At 33.9% G+C, this 19,678-nt stretch overlaps 2 protein-coding genes across 4 annotated transcripts; both read right to left on the bottom strand.

The window, feature by feature from the left end:
* Window positions 1-1,214: 1,214 nt before the first annotated feature.
* Window positions 1,215-8,662, bottom strand: Mlc-c (Myosin light chain cytoplasmic). Of its 2 annotated transcripts, XM_088274008.1 has the most exons (5): window positions 8,621-8,662; window positions 8,495-8,522; window positions 2,619-2,800; window positions 2,173-2,319; window positions 1,215-1,646 (listed from the first exon to the last, which is right to left on the bottom strand). In XM_088274008.1, exons 1-5 carry the CDS (start codon window positions 8,621-8,623, stop codon window positions 1,563-1,565), a joined length of 444 nt encoding a protein of 147 aa, XP_088130134.1. In that variant the 5' UTR covers window positions 8,624-8,662; the 3' UTR covers window positions 1,215-1,562. The 2 variants fall into 2 exon arrangements, with proteins under 2 accessions (XP_088130134.1, XP_088130133.1); XM_088274007.1 differs by lacking the exons at window positions 8,495-8,522; window positions 8,621-8,662 and adding an exon at window positions 7,943-8,455.
* A 1,229-nt stretch (window positions 8,663-9,891) lies between these two features.
* Stlk (Ste20-like kinase) lies at window positions 9,892-15,542 on the bottom strand. 2 transcript variants are annotated; one of them, XM_088274005.1, is made up of 8 exons: window positions 15,256-15,542; window positions 14,884-15,116; window positions 14,527-14,704; window positions 13,957-14,155; window positions 13,338-13,478; window positions 12,209-12,323; window positions 11,502-11,623; window positions 9,892-10,159 (listed from the first exon to the last, which is right to left on the bottom strand). In XM_088274005.1, the coding sequence occupies exons 1-8, from the start codon at window positions 15,418-15,420 to the stop codon at window positions 10,083-10,085; spliced, it is 1,230 nt and encodes a 409-aa protein (XP_088130131.1). In that variant the 5' UTR covers window positions 15,421-15,542; the 3' UTR covers window positions 9,892-10,082. The 2 variants fall into 2 exon arrangements, with proteins under 2 accessions (XP_088130131.1, XP_088130132.1); XM_088274006.1 differs by lacking the exon at window positions 13,338-13,478.
* Between the last annotated feature and the right edge of the window lie 4,136 nt (window positions 15,543-19,678).

Here is a 19,678-nt window from a genome sequence, read left to right as displayed (position 1 = left end):
CACAACACATGAGCAATGGGTACGCAATCAGTAATTACAAGATGAAGAATATTGTTTTTTTATGTAAGAAACAATTTGAACAACCCATTTGAATAAGAATAAGAATGGAAAACTATTGTATGCAGTAAAATGACGTATCCAAACTAAATATAAACCATTAATTAGAAACACTATACAGAAATAATCTTACGCTACTGCATAGATGATACTTCATCCATTACTAATTTTAATTGTCGTAGTATGTGATATTGAGGAGATTTAAGTGTTATTACTTGTATGTTTCCATCAGTGAATGACGGAAGGACGGGACGGAACGGACGGAAGTGAATGACGGGACGGAAGGTCCAAACTGAGTAGAAGACATGACAGTTTGACAGTTAGTTAGTTTTTAAAACACCAAAAAGACATGTTTAATTGAACAAAAATCAAGTTACATTATTAAGAATTCTTTCTCGTACAAAAATATGATTTATATTTATATATATGTTATATATATTTATGATTTATATATATTTTACCATACAAACTAGTTTTCAATTTTGATTGAGAAATTTATATTGAAAAATCTCCTAATAAAACCCTCGAAAATGTTTTTACAATATTTAACGACATTAAAAATATGCTTTCTTTATTTTATCAAGTTATTCTTGGAAGAATTTCATAAGTCTATGTACAATAGCAATATCAGAGAATTAAATATATAATACATATATATATATATATATATATATATATATATATATATATATATATATATATATATATATATATATATATATATATATATTTATACATAAACTAATTTTGTGTGATATTATTTTAAATATTTGTCGTGTATAATAAAATGGTCGGGTGGAAACCAAAAAATAAAGTTTGTTTTATTTGTTATTTTGTTAGTATGCTAATGCTACATTTGATATTTCCAAACTTGAGTCTCGAGAAAGAGGAAAGAGCTGCTGACTCGTGTAGATGGGTAGATGGTTAAAGAACAGATCCTCCGCCTGCTACTCGTTGCGAGTTCCTTACCATCGTACGAATGTATGACAATTTGAGACATCAGCCGAGGTGAACACCACTGTATGTACTTTGTTTCAGAGTACGAGTGATGCTGTAAGTTTTCACTTTGATCTTTTGTAGGTATGAATTATATTTTCCGGTCACGTATGAGATTATGTTAGGGTTTTAATGTGTGGCGTACAAAATAATAAAAATAATTAGAGTAGGTATTAAAATATATCCATACAAATATTTATATTACGAAATATAGTTATATTCAACTGTTTTAAAACTACCGCTCGATGATATAATGGCCCTAGCAGGTGGTAAATAAATACATTCAAAGATTTATTTAACTAACATTTGCTCTTCTACAATCGTATAAAAATTTGGAATGAACAATTTTTTAAAAACAAATTTCACTTAAAATAATAATACATACTCGAAAACCGAAGTACTCCGCACTTTATAATATAGAAATGCAATATTAAGTAATAATTAGTTAAAATAATTTTATGAAATGGAGGAAGTCCTAAAAATTGGAAGGCTTAGAGATGACTATTCTATTATCCTTGCATTATTAGTCGAACAAACTCCTCATAGTTGATGTTGCCCTGTGAGTCTTCTTGTCCTTGTAGTAATTGTTCAACCTGTAAAAATATTACATCAACTAAATTGTTTAATTAGTGAAAAAATGTACTAAATTTCATTATAAAAATTTGCTTAACTAAAATAAGTACATACACATATATATTTCATTGTAAACAATGTAAAAAGTATTATTTCTTTGCAATATATTTAAAAATTGTGTAATTTAATTTTTTTCACATTTCTATAAAATAAAACCCGTTATTATAAGTCAAAAATTAATCAATATATTTTTAAGAACATTGTTATAACCAGACTTAATTGTTTATAATTCTATACATAGTAGAGGGACCTAGCAAGTCAGCGAGACTGACTACAGAGTAAGTGCGATGACTGCGAGTTAACTATGTACCGGTCACTAGCTTATTGGAAGTTGAGGTGTTAATACGGATAATACGGAGCTTTTAAGTGTGATAAAGAAATTAACTGTAAGAAGAGAACTTTACTTCACGAGGTTATGAAATTGGTATTAAATACCAAAAACCGTACGATTATGAATAGGTGAATTTATTTAGAGAATTATGATACCTCGTCATCACTCAACTTCTCTCCCAGGGTAGAGAGGAGGTGACGCAGTTCTGCGGAGGATATGAAGCCATTTCCGTCCTTATCGAAGTGCCTCAATCCTTCGATGAAGTCATCGGCTGTATCGCCCGATCGGGCTTTTGAAATAGCCTGAAACAAAACACAAATATTATTTATTTCGATAAAATAAATTTGAAAACAAAGTACAATTAATTATAATAATCGCTTGAAATAAATTTACAATTATGTTTTTTTGGAGAGTTTATGTGATTCAAAATCGAGGACATATAACTTAAACACGACTTTTATTTATGTCGACACTCTCGGGAATGACACCCGAAGCCCGGCAAGGCATGGCAGGTAACAGCGATAGCAACTGCACATCCACCTATGGGCGAGGAATGGAGAAATATCTCTAGAGCTGTGTTTGCGAGTGAGGGCGCACCGACCTGGTAAATGGGCAGGAAGACCTCGAAGGAGATCCTCTCGTCGGGTTTCAGTTGATGGGTGCACTTCTTGACATCAGATTCAGTGGGGTTCTGGCCGAGGGCTCGCAGGGCATCGCCCACCTGCGCCACGTGGATCTTCCCATCACCGCGCGAGTCAAACAGCTGAAACGCTTCCTGGAACTCTACACAGATAAGGTGGACTCATTAACCCTTTGACTACCAAAATCCCATACATCGGCTTTAGGTATTTTGTAGCGAGTAATGCCAGATCCGTCGGATCTGACGTCGCGATTTATAAAAGAATCAGTTACATTTTGTACGGTATGTTAGGGATCCGCTCATTCTTTCAGGGTTGTATAAAATTTTTAGATTAATATTTTTTTCCAATTTATACATCGATATGTAGAATTGAATATTTTACAATTAGTTAAAATATTTTTAAAAATTCAGTTACAAAATAGGAGTAGAACGAGTAAAATAAATCAATTTTGTTTCTGTCAAAAGTAATAAAAAGTAAAGCTATAGCAATTAAGTTTTAAAAACTTACAAAAATTTAACAAAATGAAAAATAATATAAAGTATAAAAAATTACAACGAAGTTTATATAAAAAAAATTATTATAAACAAAAATACAATAAAAACATTTAAATATAATCAGGTTGGTAAATGCACTGGAAAAAACACACATGACTTACAAAATTTAATTAAATTCATATTAATGCAAAACCGAAATTATAAAATGTAAATATATTTTTTTAACAATGTTTTGAATGCTCAGGAAGAAAGGCCCCATGAACACCGTTTTCGCACTGAGGGCAGATAGTATATTCTTCAAATATATACATTTTCAGGTGTCAGGGTCAATCAACAACATGCAATACATTCATACAAATATAATGCATAATATTTCATTAACGAAAAAAATAAGTAATTACCGAATAAAAAATAATAATTTGCATTTAGTTATTCAATATAAAATACATAACTAAATACAAAGTATTATTTTTTATTTGTTAATTACTGGCAGCCTTGTTGTGTTCAGCGGAAGTGGCGAGTGGTTTGAGTTGCAATATTTTGGGTATTTGTAAAAAGTGGTGAATAATAATGGAGTGGAGTCAAGTTGTTAGTCGGTGTATTACACTTTTGTATAATGTTGCATAATTTAGTTAACTAAACTCTATCAGATATTTTATGCTCGGAAGATATTTGAAACATTTCAAAAGGTGTTCACAAATTATGTTACATATTTTTCGCTTGAATTATTTTTGGTTAAATTGCGGTCTTTCTGGGATAGTAAGCCGAAAAGTCTCGGTAGCCAAAGGGTTAATACAAGATCATTTATTTGAAGAGTCCAATTTTTTTTAAAATCATTTATTGGGCTTTTTAACGGTTCATTCATAATCGTGTCTTAGATTTGCACTACTCATAAATATTAGGCTCTCAGACAAACACTAAGATAGTGCACTATATCCATGTTTCGAGGAAATTTTTCCCAGATCGATCAGATACTAATTTAAGTTATCACAATTATCCATTATTGTCCATTCAATTTCGAGATATGGTGATTGCGATCGAATGTACTAAAAACAATATTGCAAATGAGGGAAAGAAAAATAATGTTATATTTTATATACACACACAGTTCAATATAAAAGAAAGAAAGATTTTTCACTCTTAATAACATCGTAAAATAATAATACGTATTTAGATATTATTTAAATAATTTCAATAATTGATTCAGCAGTCACTTTGAGGTAAAATCTATTCATTTTAAATTTAACTTTTACTTGGTAAATTAATCACTAACTCGTATCATAATATATAGATTTTAAGAAATAGCGGTATTTACTAAGTAAAACTTAAATTAATAAAGGATAGATTTAAATTTTTGTAAGTTTTTTATAATTTCGAAAAATTCTATTTTTTTATTACAAATGTTCATGAGAGACAAATCAGTGATAATTTAGTTTATAATTATTAAAATAATTTGAAATTCAGGATTAATGATTCTTCACATCTCCTCTGGGTCATGCCCTCCATTTAGCTGCTCACTATTGAAAACATTGCCTATTTCGTGATTACTACTAAAACTTTGGATGAAAATATCCAACGTCGCTACTTATATCTGTTGATGCACAGTCAACTCCGTGGACTGACCAGTTTGACGACGCGTGTATTGCAAAAATAGATGTAGGAACCAAAATTCAAAAAACATGTTCTTCTTCTTCGCGAGTTACAATCTGTGTGATGATTGGTTTGCTTCTTTCATGATCAGTGTCCGCCCGTCTAGGATAGGTCCTCCGCTAGTTTGTTGGACTCGGCGTACGCACTACAGCGCGTGTCGGATATAATTTCATCCGTATAGTTTAAGTGCGCACTTGCCCTCCGCAATCGTAACAAGCAGGCCCGGGTCTAACATATTGCCTATCCATTTGGCTCGCTGTTGTGTAGCTTTATGTAGTAAGCATCTCGACACCCCAGCCCTGCTTAATACCTCCTTGTTGCCTACATGTTCCGACCGACACGATGTTGTTTTCAAGCTTATATTATAAGATTGACTGAGTTTTTTCTCTGTGGTATGGGAATTTGTTAGGATTTCTTTTAGTCCTTCTGCAAATGCTCACTTCCTCACTTAAGCAAATGAAAAACAGGAAGAGTCCAGGAGAAGATAACATAATTCCCGAAATGCTCAAATCAACCAACCCACATTTTAGGGAAATCTTGGCTCTCCTATTCAACAAATGCCTAGAGGAGGGATCTATACCATTAGATTGGTGTAATGCAACAATCATTCTTCTTCATAAGAAAGGCGATGTCAGAAAGTTAGAGAACTATAGGCCTATAAGTCTCCTCTCACATCTTTACAAGCTTCTTACAAAAATCATAGTCAACAGAATGAAAGCAAAGCTGGACAGAGGTCCAGACCAACCACGAGAAGAAGCTGGGTTTCGCTCGGGATATAGCACAAGCGACCATCTGCAGACCCTTAAACTGGTGATAGACAGGTATAACGAGCACAACAGACCACTTGTGGTGACTTTTGTTGACTATGAGAAGGCTTTCGATTCTATGGCAACGCTACGTCAGTAATCCAATTACACAACAAAACGGATAAGTTCGCTATTCAGAGAGGCGTAAGACAAGGGGACACAATATCTCCAAAACTCTTTACACTCACTCTAGAAAATGTTTTTAAATGTCTAAATTGGAACCAAAAAGGTCTGAATATGGATGGGGAGCGGCTTGATGAGATGACTGGGATGATTGAAGACCTAAAGGTAGAATCTGCCAAAATTGGACTTAGGATGAATGTAGCAAAGACTAAATTGATGACAAACGTCAACATCAAAGGGAATCTACCTATGGAAAAAGTCGAAAGCTATGTAACAGATAAAAGATAAATCTTGGTCACAAAATCACCATCAGCAGAGACAACCAGACCAGCGAGGTGGATAGAAGGATAAATCTCTCTTGGGTGGCTTTTGGAAAGCTAAATTCCACATTCCGAAGCCCCATTCCCAACTCACTCAAGACTCGAGTGTTTAACCAATGCATTCTACCTGTCCTAACCTATGGCGCGGAAACAATGACTCTGACCAAGCAATCCTCCCATAAGTTGCAAGTTGCACAGAGGAGCATGAAGCGAATTATGCTTGGAATAACATTAAGAGACAGATAAAGGAACGATTGGATCCGACGCCAGACACAGGTCTGTGACGTGGTAGAGCGAATTGCTCGGCTGAAGTGGAAATAGGCCGGTCACATAGCCAGAATGACCGACGACAGATGGACGAAACGCATTCTGGTGTGGAGACCGAGGAACCAGAGGCCTCAAGACGTCCACCGATGAGATGGGTGGACGACATCAGGAAGTGGATGGGGACGGCGCAGGATCGGGAGGATTGGAGGCGGAAGGGGGAGGCCTATTGTCCAGCAGTGGACCTCAACGGGCTGATATGATGATGATTGTAAGATTGAAAAACCTTATGTTTCTTATTAAACACTATTTTTGCTTGTTTTATCAGGCTGACTATTTCTGATTTTAATCGACCATCCTGAGTAATTTTGCTGCCCAAATAAACAAATTCCTTTACTTGTTTAATTTTTTTACTATCTAGAACAATGTTTGTCTTTAATTCTTCTCTTTCTACGACCATCCATCTAATTTTTTCTTTGTTTATTATGATCATGTTATATTTTGTTGTCTATACATTTTCCATTCTTCTTGAAGCTTTATTAATTTCATTTTCAGTGTTGGCAACCAGTGCTATATTGTCTGCATACCTTATCGTGTCTATCTTCTGTCCTTGTATTGTGATTCCTGGCCAATTGACCACATCTTCTCTTAACTGGTCAATGGCGTGTATGTAACAATTAAGGTGTATGTAACAATTAAACAGCTCCGGGGACATTGATCTCACTCCTTGACCAACTCTTGTTTCCGCACAACTCTCTCTGCTAAGTATTTTTTTCCAGTACAAGCTCCATATCGCTCTTCTGCCTTTGCGATTCATTTCTATTTTGTTTAAGTATCTTGAAAAGTTGTTTCAATTGAAGGCTTTTCTAGATCAATAACGCTTTGTATGTAATAAACGCCGATCACATTTTGTTCCGGGTTTTTGTGTCCCTTAACAAGCATTTGGTAAAAGTATCGGGTATCTCTCCTGCATCGTATATTTTGCATACAAGTTTGTACAATACATCCAATGTCCCTTGTCCCAATGAAGCAATTCCAATGGGATTTGATCTATGCTCGAAGCTTTACGCTTTAAACGTATTAAAGCAATGAATTTTTAGATGGATTTCCATTGCAATAATACTAACCCCAACTAATTAAAAGACTCGGGGTATTTACATAAAATGCATTCAATCAATAATAAAAGCGTATTTTGGCTGCATCGAGAGTTCCTCCTTCAATAAAATGGTTATAATAATAGTTATGATGGTTACAGATTGGGTATCCATCCATCCCATGGAGGCAACAGTATAGGTATTTACACACACCCAAAATATGGGAACTATCTCATCGATCCATAAATTATTGTTTTTTTTCCATTAAAACTTTACTAAATTTTTAATAACTGGCCACCTAAATAATATTTGGATGGCAAAAAGAATTTAGTTAAATGATCACTAGAAAAAATATTTTCACACAAAAAATTAATAAATTACGGTTTATATATAAGTGCTCACATAAATAAAAACCTCAAAATATTACATAACTATTCTACGTCCATTTAAATAATCAAATATCTATACTTAGGTTAAGGTATTAACACACATTTATATATATTTATAATTTGGTAAATTTTGTCAAATAATACCTTCCACTGATGTCAGATGAAGTTTATTTGTTTGTTCGTACATGGTGACTGGTGACTGGTGACTAGTTGGATACGAAATATGAGTAATATTTATTCCAAGAGATAACACAAATTTCTGTACGACTTTCGTGACTGAAAAAGAATCTGAGACTGGTATAGAGTTCGCAAGTATTTCTGATGACATCCATTGCGTCGATGTACATGGTCATTCGAGTTTATTTTGTATACATTCATTTCAAAATACATCCATATAAGGAATGTAGGGTATTTGTACCACATAAGAACAGCCTCGCTGACTCATTCACGACAACGTTGCACTTGCGTCGGCGTTTCATACCAAAAATAACACAAAAAAATAATCCTACGTGCGTATACCAATATACGTTAAAACAAACGTGAAATTAGTCCCGAAAACACTGTAAATATAAGAATATAAACTTTAGCGAAACGCGAAAGAATTAAGAAATATTTTTATCCGTCTACGTCCGTTCAAATTTATGTCGTTGTGTAGTTGAGGAATCTTGACAAAAAACACGATTTCTCAATACTTACCGGCCAACTGGTCTTCTGAATAGTTCGCCTGTGGGGAAAGAGAAGGGTGGTGTGTTAGTTTATTTTATATTTGTGTTTCTAAAGGTAAAAATAAAGGAATGATTGTAATATTTGAAGGATAATTACCATTATCTCGTGTAAATCCGGGCGCTGTCAAATTTTGACGTCACAATAGTTCAAATATTTGGGCGTTAATTGTGCTAGTTTCGACTCCTAGCGGCAAATTTAGGAACTAGCAATAGAAATGTCGCTAAAACAGAAACTCAATATTGTAACGCATAAAAAACAATATATATGAGATGCATAAATGTCGAAGAGGTGAAGAATGTTTGCAAAGACAGAGTGGTATTCTCTGCGGAGGAGCAGTGTGATGGTTAGTTAATTATTTGATGACAAGTAGTAAAGGAGTCGTCATATACATTATTAAACTATTCTTCTTCTTCAAACCCTTATCTGCACCCGATGGTGTATAGGGCACTGCATCATATAAACGCAGTTATTTTAATCGTTAGCACATGAAGGAATGGTGATCAGCCCTTCGCTTCAGGTACCCGTCCAAGGTAATATTTAATAAATATTAGAATGAAAAAAAATCTTATATTTATTTGACCTCCCCTGGTAATCGAACCCGGGACCTCTAGTACGGCAGCCGAGCGTGCTGACCATTGCACTACAGAGGCAGACAATTCAACTATTGCAATAAATCTAATCTTTGAGCCGAAATATAAAAAGTTACCGTCATTTGGCATTGATGATCAGTAAATGATCACAGAAAAGTTCATTCTGAGTGGGGGGAGGGGGTGAATTTCCAGATTTGGTTGAACTATTATTTCATTATCAGATATACAAAATAAACCTGCACCTTTTCAAAATAAAATCGTCATTAAAACTCTTCAGTTAAAGGGTTAAAATGTATGTACTTATTTTAGCTTGTATTCTAAAAATTCATATTCACCATGTGTACATCTATGTCCGCCTCCGTAGTGTAATGATCAGCACGCTCGGCTACCGTTCTGGAGGTCTCGGGTTCGATTCCCAGGGGGGGGGTCAAATAAATATAAGTGATTTTTTCACTCTAATATTTATTCAATATTACCCTGGACTGGTACCTGGAGCGGAGGGCTGATCACCTTTCCTTCATGTGTAAACGATCAAGATAACACTGCGTTTATATGACGCAGTGCCCTATGCACCATTAGGGTGCGGATAAGGGTTTATTTGTATATATATTTTTTTTTTGTACATCTATAATGGAGCATTTAGTGATAAGCAACCATAGAAGCTTTATTTTATCATTTATATTTATGTTTCACTTCAATTAAGGTGGGTTTTATCCCTTCTTATCATGGGACAAAAAAAATAAATAAATAGGAGACAAGTATGTAAATGAATTATAATTTTTTTGTCCGGGAGAGTATTTTATTAAATATAGTTCCTATTCACAAAAGAACATTGGGAAATAAAAACATTATCCTATTTCACTATATTCTATGATACGGTTCAACTGTTAAACAATTTAAAGCAGGAGACATATACACCATCATCATATATGTATGTGGTGTGGATTGTAGCTAAATATCACATTCCATTAGAAGTCCCATTCGCAAGGGGTCTCTATACTCATCTCTGATAACTGCTCCTCCAAAAGCACGGCCGGAAGGTTGTCTGAAAAATTGGTAAAATATAATAAATACATTTAAAAAAAAATCAAATTGACTTTTTTCATTTTTACACATAAAGAACTGGAAAGGTAACTGGAAAACCTGTTTGGTCGATACATGCTTAAGGACCGGGTATAGTATTTTTACCTTCTGCGCCGGTCTCATTTCAAAGTCAGAAAAGAAGGAATTATTTAATGTTTTTATATGAATATTAAGTACCAATTTCTTTAAGATCTAAACTATATGTACACAATTATCAAATTCCGTCGCCAGCGATCTAACCGTGGGAAATGTGTTAAAAGCAACCTATTTCTAATAAGAGCTCAAGCGGCTCATTATTACATATAGGTATCAAATTATGGTAGAGTGGATTCCAACCGAGAAACTCCCACTTAAGAGACCACAACCCGACATTATATTAGATTATAAACGCGATTGGACCACTCCTCCCACTTTTAATGTACATGCGCAGTATGTATGTGCGTCCTACGGCGGCCATCAATGTTTGTCATCTTTTACTGTATTATACCATTTTTCATTTAATCTGTATGACAATACATTGAAATATCATTTATAAGTAGTTTTTAGTGAAATTAGAAGATCATCATAGATAATTCCAGCATTCGGCACACTCAGGAAGTGCGTAATATTGCGCAATTTAGCAGCCACCAAACTGTTTTCTTACCTCCATATTCTCCCACGTTGAGTCCCATACAAGTTTTTTCAAAAATAAAATTATGTGCGCAAAATTTATTGCCAGATCCAACTAATAACTCAACCTTGATAGATGTCATCAACCGATCCATTGCCACGATAGTGTCGGCTAATTGCAATAATTATTACATAAATATGTTTACAACATCACCTGCAGCTGCTTTATAAAATATTATATTCAATGTATTGTAATAAGTGTTTGATAAAAAATTATGTTTCTTATTGCACATGTTGTTATTTTTTATTTTAATCTACAATATTAAAAAAGTGTTTTTTGAAATGGAAAAGGTTGTATTCGAATTAAGAAAATTGTTCTTACAGCAGCTATAACAAACCATGTGCATATAATACAGGCTCTCCCTCCTGTACGACTACTCGCACTAACAAATGTGGTTCTACATTTACCAACACTATACCCGCTGTATTAGAACCATCATTCTTCAACCCATCAACTTAATATTTACAAAATGAGAAAAGTCTGAAATACCACGCTAAATATCAAAATGAAAATTGCTGAAATTTCTAGACTTACACATAAGCCCCAAACTGCAAATTAGTCGGACAATTACAGGTTTGTGGAACATAAAATACACGTGTACATATTTCGGTATATTAAATTTTATTATAAGTACCCGTTCGATCCTCAATTAGCTGTGCCGGTTGAAGCATTTGAGGTAAAGAATCAGTTTTCCGGATCTGTTTGAAGAAAGAGTGAAGAAGAAGTTGCGATGGAGTCGGCCTCAACTCTGCTTCTCTGGAAAAATATACAAAACAAAATATAATGGTTCTCATTATGCAAATTGTACAATACACAATAAAAATACCAAATGATGTATAAGGCATTGTATTGCATTAACCTATCTGCGTACTCATGAATGGTTTCCCGGCTACAAAAACTGTCAAATTGTTCAATTAAATGTGGAAATACAATATCCATCATTATACTTATTTATTTTTTAAAAGTTTTCCAATATTTAATATTTTTAATCCAACAAAGACAGACATAGGACATCTACTTTTTTTCCCATTTTTGCATTTGGCATCCGACATTATTCAGTACCGCTGCTAAAATGAATTGAATCGTAATTATAGTTAAATTAAACAATGTGTAGCTACCCCTTAGATGTAGCGCACACACTTGTTGAAAAGACCGCATGTGATTACTGTAAGTACACATATATAGGTACTGTAACATGTGACTAGTATAAACATTTCTGAAAATGTTAATCCTGTGCACTGCCCGGCAGCAGAGTTTGAAATTCCAGCACTTATGTGATTTGACATGTACGCGTGCGTGTTTGAAAGATAAAGGCTGACTCATAGACAAATTATATTTTACCTTTGAAGGCAAAGCTCTGTGAAATCATGAAAGTATTCTGATAATCTTCTAGTGGCATACACTTGTCTCATGTGTAATGCGCTACAACTCGGTACACTATCACCAACACCAGAATCTGTAAACACATCCCGGCATATTGAATCAATAAAGGAGAAAAACAGATTCAATTTAATTTTAAGTCTTATTTTTAGATATACATATTATTTTGAGAAATAAAAAGACTTTGTTTTTTATTTCTTAAATTAATATATTACTATGATACACAAAGTTGATGCTTTCAATATTCAAAATACAAAAATAAAATATCTAATTTTTAGATTTTTGATAGTAATAAACTAAAATATATATATGTATTTTATTACTTTAAACATTAATTATAAGATTTTTTTAAATATTAACAAATAACCTTTTCCTACCACCGCCAGACATATACAACAACAAAATTCTATGAGGCAAATGTAGTTTGAAATTTTGCATACCTTTAGCTTTAAAGATATGGTTTATAAGAAACAAGAAACATTATCAGTATTACATATATTGAAATCTTCAAATGAAGTTGTCATTTAAAATTGTATTGGAGGCAAGTAGGACGTGTCCTGGGGCCAAGCCATCAAAAAACTACAGCAAAATCAAAGGATTGTAAGTAAAAACTCCATAATTTATTTTTATTTTTCAATAATAAAATTATAGAGGAAAAAAGGGAAATTCAGAAAAATCCAAATTATAAAAAACATATTATTTCGAGAAATAAAAATTCTTTGTGTTTTGTGATCCACTCACATTTTTATTAACCAACTAGTTTCGGCAACAACCTGGTGCCCTCTTCTGGGTTTAATTTTTTACTAGTAATAAATTAGACCCTGAAGAGGGCAACAGGTTGTTGCCGAAACTAGTTGGTTAATAAAAATGTGAGTGGATCAGAACACGAAGTATTTTTATTTCTCGAAATAATATATCAATATGATCCACAAAGTTAATGCTTTCAATATTCAAAACATATTAAAAACATACTTTGTTTGGAACAATCCGGTAATAAAAAGGTCAGGTGAATTAAAACACAGTGTGAAATTAATATGAATGGTGATGAATCAGGTTAAAATATAGAGCAGTATTAGTTCTGAGTACTAACCTAAGTTTTGGTTTAATTTTTCTAAGAGGTTGTGGGGAATTGAAGGGTGATACAGAGCCATTTGTTCATGTGGGACAAAACTGGAGGAACTCGAGGACTCGGGAAGTGGAAAGGAATTCGAGTTTGTAAGAGGATGGTCGCCTAAAAACAAAAAGAAAGAATACAATCAGACAAAACCAAAAACAAAAACAACAAAACATTTAAAATAGGTTCCATATATATTTAGAGTTCTACCAGGGTAAGAAATTCAACTGTTTGATGAATGACAATACTATCAGGTCTAGAGATGCCTGAAGACTAAAAATAAGAGTCACATATGTTTGTAGATTAATTACGATTCATGAGATGGCAGTCAAAAATCAATTTAAATTACAAAGGAATAAGTGGGACTTGCACAATATTGTGTGGCGCCATCACTTGGACGTTGGAATGGAAGGTTTCGATCCTATCAAAAGGCTAGGGCAACGAATAATGGAGCGATTTATTCAAATTCTACGGTCACACTGAATGTCTCGAGATTTGAATGGTTTAATTTCAGTTGCCTCCGTGAGAAATTTAAGATGAAGTGGATTCTAGTTTAATACGAGTGAAAAGTTCAACTAATAGAGAAGCAACTCACCGTGCACCTGCGAATCTTCTTGAAAATGAATATGCGAGAAGGTAGTGGAGTCTAGTAGTTGTGGCGTGTGGCCGCGAACCTTCTCTGTTAGCATAAGTGTTGTGGGAATATCTGAGAAAGGAATAGCGCCGTTTGCGAGCTCGCAAGCAACCATCCCTACTGAATATATATCAGATTTTTCATCGTAGCCGTTCAAGTTCTGAAATTAATCGATACATTTTTATTCATATGAAAATTAAACATATATTAATAATTTGAAGAACTTAAGTATACAGGGTGGCCCTATGCAAAAGGTTTTAGCGCAGAATTCAATTTTCTCCCAAAATTGAAATAAAGCTAAATATTCATAAACAACAATATTTTCAACTATACTATTATTAATTGGAAATGTATACCTCTAGCTTTCATGCACAGCGATAAAGGTTTTTGCACTTTTTTAGCTATCGGTCGAAACAATGGATCAAACTATTGACCAGATGGGACCGACACCTCAAAGTGATAATATGATCAGTGATCATAATATACATAGATAATATATGTTGAAAAAGGATTAAGAATGTCAATACAAACTTGTTCAAGAAGCTCGGGACTTAACCAAATAAGTGCGTAATTATTGTGGCAGGGGGGAGGGAGACAGTGCAACGCCTTCTGCCTCTTTCCTTGCAACAACAAGGAACCGGCACTACGCAGTCCACTCAGGCAAACTTCACCAGCCGCGCTCACCAGAATGTGACTGGAACGTATACCCCTGAAAACAGATTGGAGATCAACCTTGCACTTTGTTTGGAAACTCTGCAGAACCGAGGGCAGGCGATGGGGGACTGACATATTACACGTGTAATGAGAAGAAAAGGATTGGCATATTGCCTACTTCATTTTTTTAATTAATAATTTCCTAGTTGCGTAAGAGAAAAACATGTAAATTACCTGTGAATATATCCTTTTTTATGAATATAATCTAAACCTTGTAATGTTTCCCTCAGTATAATACAGCTCGCTAGCTCCGGTAAGCCTTCGTTAAAATATTTATTTATTAAATCTCTACATGACCCGTAGGACATCAAAGGAGAGATAATATATAGATCTAATCCATTCACAAATGTGCTCAGATATGGTAGAATATTTGGGTGCTGCAGTTGTCGAGTTGTTAATATCTCTTGCTGAAAAAAGGGGCATAATTTGACATCAGACATTGTCGAATAACAAATGATGTTCACGGTTTTTAAAGGTATTTCGGACATTCTGATATATTCAAAATTTTCACACATTCAAATTTATTTTTCAAAATACCAGTAATACCTGAATAAGATTGGCATTTTCTTTTGCTTTGTCTAAATAAAACCTCTTTACAGCAATCGTCAGCCCAGAAGGCTTGTGTAACGCCGTATAAACGACGGCCACACCTCCACAACATTGGGCGAGCACGGAATTAAGTTTGTAATCACTTATTTCCGAGCCGAACATGTTGTTCTTTTCTGAATATTATGTTAATATTTGATTTATTAGTATTTTGAACTATTAAACAAAAACAAATTCTGTGAACCTGTCATTTTAGGTTATCACAAAATTTGACAATTGACAATCATACGGAAAACAAGGGGGCCAACCATAGACTATACTAGGCCTACTGAAGAACTGAACCATAATCTAACATTTTTTCTATCTAAATATTAAGTAGGTACATACCTAGCTATTCGTTCGTCTAATCATGTGATGCTAAACGTTTGCTCGTCATTATTTTGTCAAATATTTTTTGATGTGCTACCGGAAAGCGTATTTTCCGGAACACTTGAAACGTTGAAAAAAAAATATATGAAAACAAAAATATTTCACAATACTACTTATAATGACGAAATACGTATTGAGGGCCGAACACATTTGTCGTCCGCAGTTTCGCAGTGAAAGAATAACAGTTTCTTATTAAAATATTTGTTAAATACCTTGATAAAACTCTTTTTCTGTCTAGTTGTGATAATATTAGTGATAAAAATCATCCGGCCAAAGCGGTGCAATTAGGTGGATGCAAATTTTCTAAATACTGTAATCATATCTTACCCACCTCTAATCTAATAAATGCTTTGTGATATAATACTTTTAAAAAACATTTTCAAGTGCAAAATATAAATTTTTGGCCACTTATACTCATAAAACATTGTCAGTGGTAAAAACGGTGTTTTTTTTATAGTTTATTTAAACTTTATTTTACTGTAAAAAGTGTCTATAATAACGTATGAACGCAAATAAGTCACACTTGAGCAAAAACTCGTTGAGTAATAATTGAAAAACATTGAGTAATAATTTAAAAGTTTTGAAATGGCGCAACCCCCTTGCGTTTCCACCAAATGTGACTTTTTTAATATAGACAATGGACCAAGGTGTTATATGACAATTAAAGACCACATAACGTAGAAATTGGTTATAATTTTTTTGTATTTTTTAGCATTTTAGTGGTAAATGGTTCGTAATACTGTAGTTGGTAGTGGAACATATATTTAGTGAATAAATAAGTGGTTCTCCGAGTGACAAAATGTGAAAGTGAACAAGTTATAAAAAGTTAAAAGGATATCATTTGACAACCCCTGCCAACATCCGGACCAGTGCTTCCGCCAGTCAACTAAGCAGGTAGGTTGTATACAAAAGCGCACTTTTTAATTTCTCATTGTTTATATTTTATTCATGTTTTCCCTTTCCGATTACCCGGGAAATTGATAACACTGGGTTTTTTGTCACCATCTATCACGGAATATCGGGAGGGTACTGAACTGTAAAAACTGAAAAATTATTTTTATAATCGTTAACGTTATAAGGATAACCCTTACCTAAAATTTATACACAAAGGCCACACTGTTGGCAATGTCAATATTTCGGAAGCGGCATTAGCCGCTCTGAAAATGCTGACCTGGAGAGGTTATTGATAGTCGAAAAAGTGTAGGGAAACTCAAATATGTTCGAGCGACAAATAGGATGACGGGAGCAATTTCAATTTACATAGTAATGTATGTTTTTGAGTTTAAAAAATGTTAAAAATACTCCTAAAAAAACAATTTTGTCCATTGATTTTACAGAAAAATTGAGCGATAAAAATGTTAAAATGAAGCAAAATTGTATTACATTTTTAGTTCTCGTTAAAAAAACGCAATATCAAAATAATTTTTGTCTGAATGACAAATACTTTCACGTGAATTCACAAAGCCTTTATTACTTGTATCCAGGGCTTTTGTTTCGTTGAGACGTGTTTTGTTGAGAATAGAACGCTACACCACTCTGTCTTTGCAAACATTCTTCGCCTCTTCCACGTTCATGCATCTCCTCATACATACCCGCCGATTGTTACGACTCCTAACCTGACCACTTTCAAGTATTTGGCATACCTGATCGTGCCATGTTTTTCTCGGTCTTCCTCCGCACCTTTTTCCAATTACATTCGCCTCATTAATTTGTTTTACCGTTCTTTCCTCACTCATTCGTTCTACATGTCCAAACCATCTCAACACACCTTTCTTAATTTTATCGATAATGCTTATCTCAGCTTTGCATTCCTTCCTTATTTCACTATTCTAACATCTATCATACATCGTTCTGTCGCACATTCTTCTGAGAGATCGCATTTCGACTGCATTCAGTCTACTTTCATCCTTCTTTTGCCAACTCCATGTTTCACTTCCATACATTAGAGTTGGAACCAGGACTCCGTTGTGCACTGCCAGTTAAGCTTCGGCTAATAGGTTTTTATTTGCTATAACTGATTTCAGTGCACCATTCACATTGTTCCCAGCATTCACTCTTCTTTCTATGTCTTTATCAATCTTTCCATCCCTAGAAAACGTACTACCCAAATATACGAAATCATCTACCTGTTCCAAAATCTCTCCGTTTACCAATATTTCACACTCAAATCTACATTCTTCTCTTTCAAAAACCATAATTTTGGATTTACTAACATTCATCAATAAATCACTTTCCTTGCACACATTATACACTTTTGTCACCAACGCCTGCAGGTCTTCTCTGCTGTCGGCAAGAAGAACAGCATCGTCAGCATACAAAAGGCAACAGACAGTCAAATTATTCATTCTAGCTCCAACATTTAAATATTTCAGTTCTTTCATGCAATTATCCATTTACCTATATAATAATAAAAATAAAACCCTTATCCGCATCCCAGTGGTGCATAGGGCACTGCTTCATATAAATGCAGTGTTATCTTGATCAAAAGGAAAGGTGATCAGCTCTCCGCTTCAGGTACCAGTCCAGGGTAATATTGAATAAATATTACAGAGATAAAATCACTCATATTTATTTGACCCTCCCTGGGAATCGAACCCGGGACCTCCAGAATGGTAGCCGAGCGTGCTGACCATTACACTACGGAGGCGGACAAAATATATAGGTTAAACAAATTTTATTAATAATTTATTTTCAAAATCAATAAGACGAAACAATGTTTGCGCTTACGTAATTACAATCTATATTTATATAATTCATCTAAGTGATAAAACATGATATTGTAATAAATATTTAAATGATGTTTGTATATATTTTTTAAGTAAAAAGGTTGACATGAAGTGAGTTCCGGGACATTCTAATGCATGATATGACTTTTTAGTAATACATTGTTTATTTTAAGTACCATTCTGAAGACTCCTTCCGAGGTTAGATCGGGCTACATTTTCATATATGGTAAATGGATTATTCTCATGATGTGTGATCGGCTAATAAATTAATATGAAAATTCACAAGACTATCGCTAAAATTCTTATTGAAATCTGTAGAGAAGTAAGGGAGATATAAAGGTTTAAAATTTAGATATTTGAATAAAACGAAAAATGGACACCGCTATACGTCATCAAATTTTACATAAAATATTGATTATTTATATCGGCTGAAACACTAAACGAGTATTACACAATCCTTTATAGGTTGAGTATTATTCCTCCCGAGTGTTAATACCCCGTTATATAAATACTTTTCGGATATCTAATAAAAATATATTCTTTAAATTCCGAAGTCAATAATAATTTGTATTTAACAAGAATTGAATACAAGTAGGCATTAATTTGGTCGCTTTAAATTAGGTAGTTTGTAACCATGATCGGGACGGAGCCAGCTCGCGTACCATAGCGCTGGGAAGATGTCTCTCGCTCTCGTCTCTCGTTAGTCGTTAGTGGCGACTGGCGACTGGCGACAAGTGAGTACCTAATCAGTATTCGGCAACTCGTGGAACGTATAACGACAATAAAATGTAGATAAAAATAATTTGAGTAGATTCAAGGCCGATAACACCTAACAAATCAAGTCGTATCTACATAATCGGCCAGTTGCTTTTTCAAGTTGTATGTAGGGGAGAGGAGCGTACCTTGGACAGGTCCGTACCTTGGTCCATCGGTTCCCGTCGGCCATCTACGTAAATATTCACAAATCTTTTTTAATATCAGAACGTAATAATGTCTTTTAGCCATTGTATTATAGTTTTGGGGCGGAGAGGCTACTAATATTTTTATTAAAATAAAAAAGACTATTTTTGTGCATCAAAAGTAAAATTTTCAAGCAACGCTCCGGTAATTTTTGAATTTAAGGTAATTTTTTTTTTGTTACTTATTTGCATGCATCTGTTTACTGATTACATTGGCTATTAAAAAACATCTTATTATTCAAGAATAATATACCTTCAAAAACGTGACTGTCAATTTAACTGTTTTACTGTATGTCCCGTACCTTGGGC

This window comes from Brachycentrus maculatus, unplaced genomic scaffold, assembly GCF_059751285.1.
Source record: "Brachycentrus maculatus isolate JH-2025_06_01 unplaced genomic scaffold, ASM5975128v1 h1tg000624l, whole genome shotgun sequence".
In the NCBI taxonomy this organism is placed as follows: Eukaryota; Metazoa; Arthropoda; class Insecta; order Trichoptera; family Brachycentridae; genus Brachycentrus; species Brachycentrus maculatus.
The sequence above is the reverse complement of the archived record's forward strand: the minus strand, read 5'-3'. Positions and strand labels throughout refer to the sequence as shown.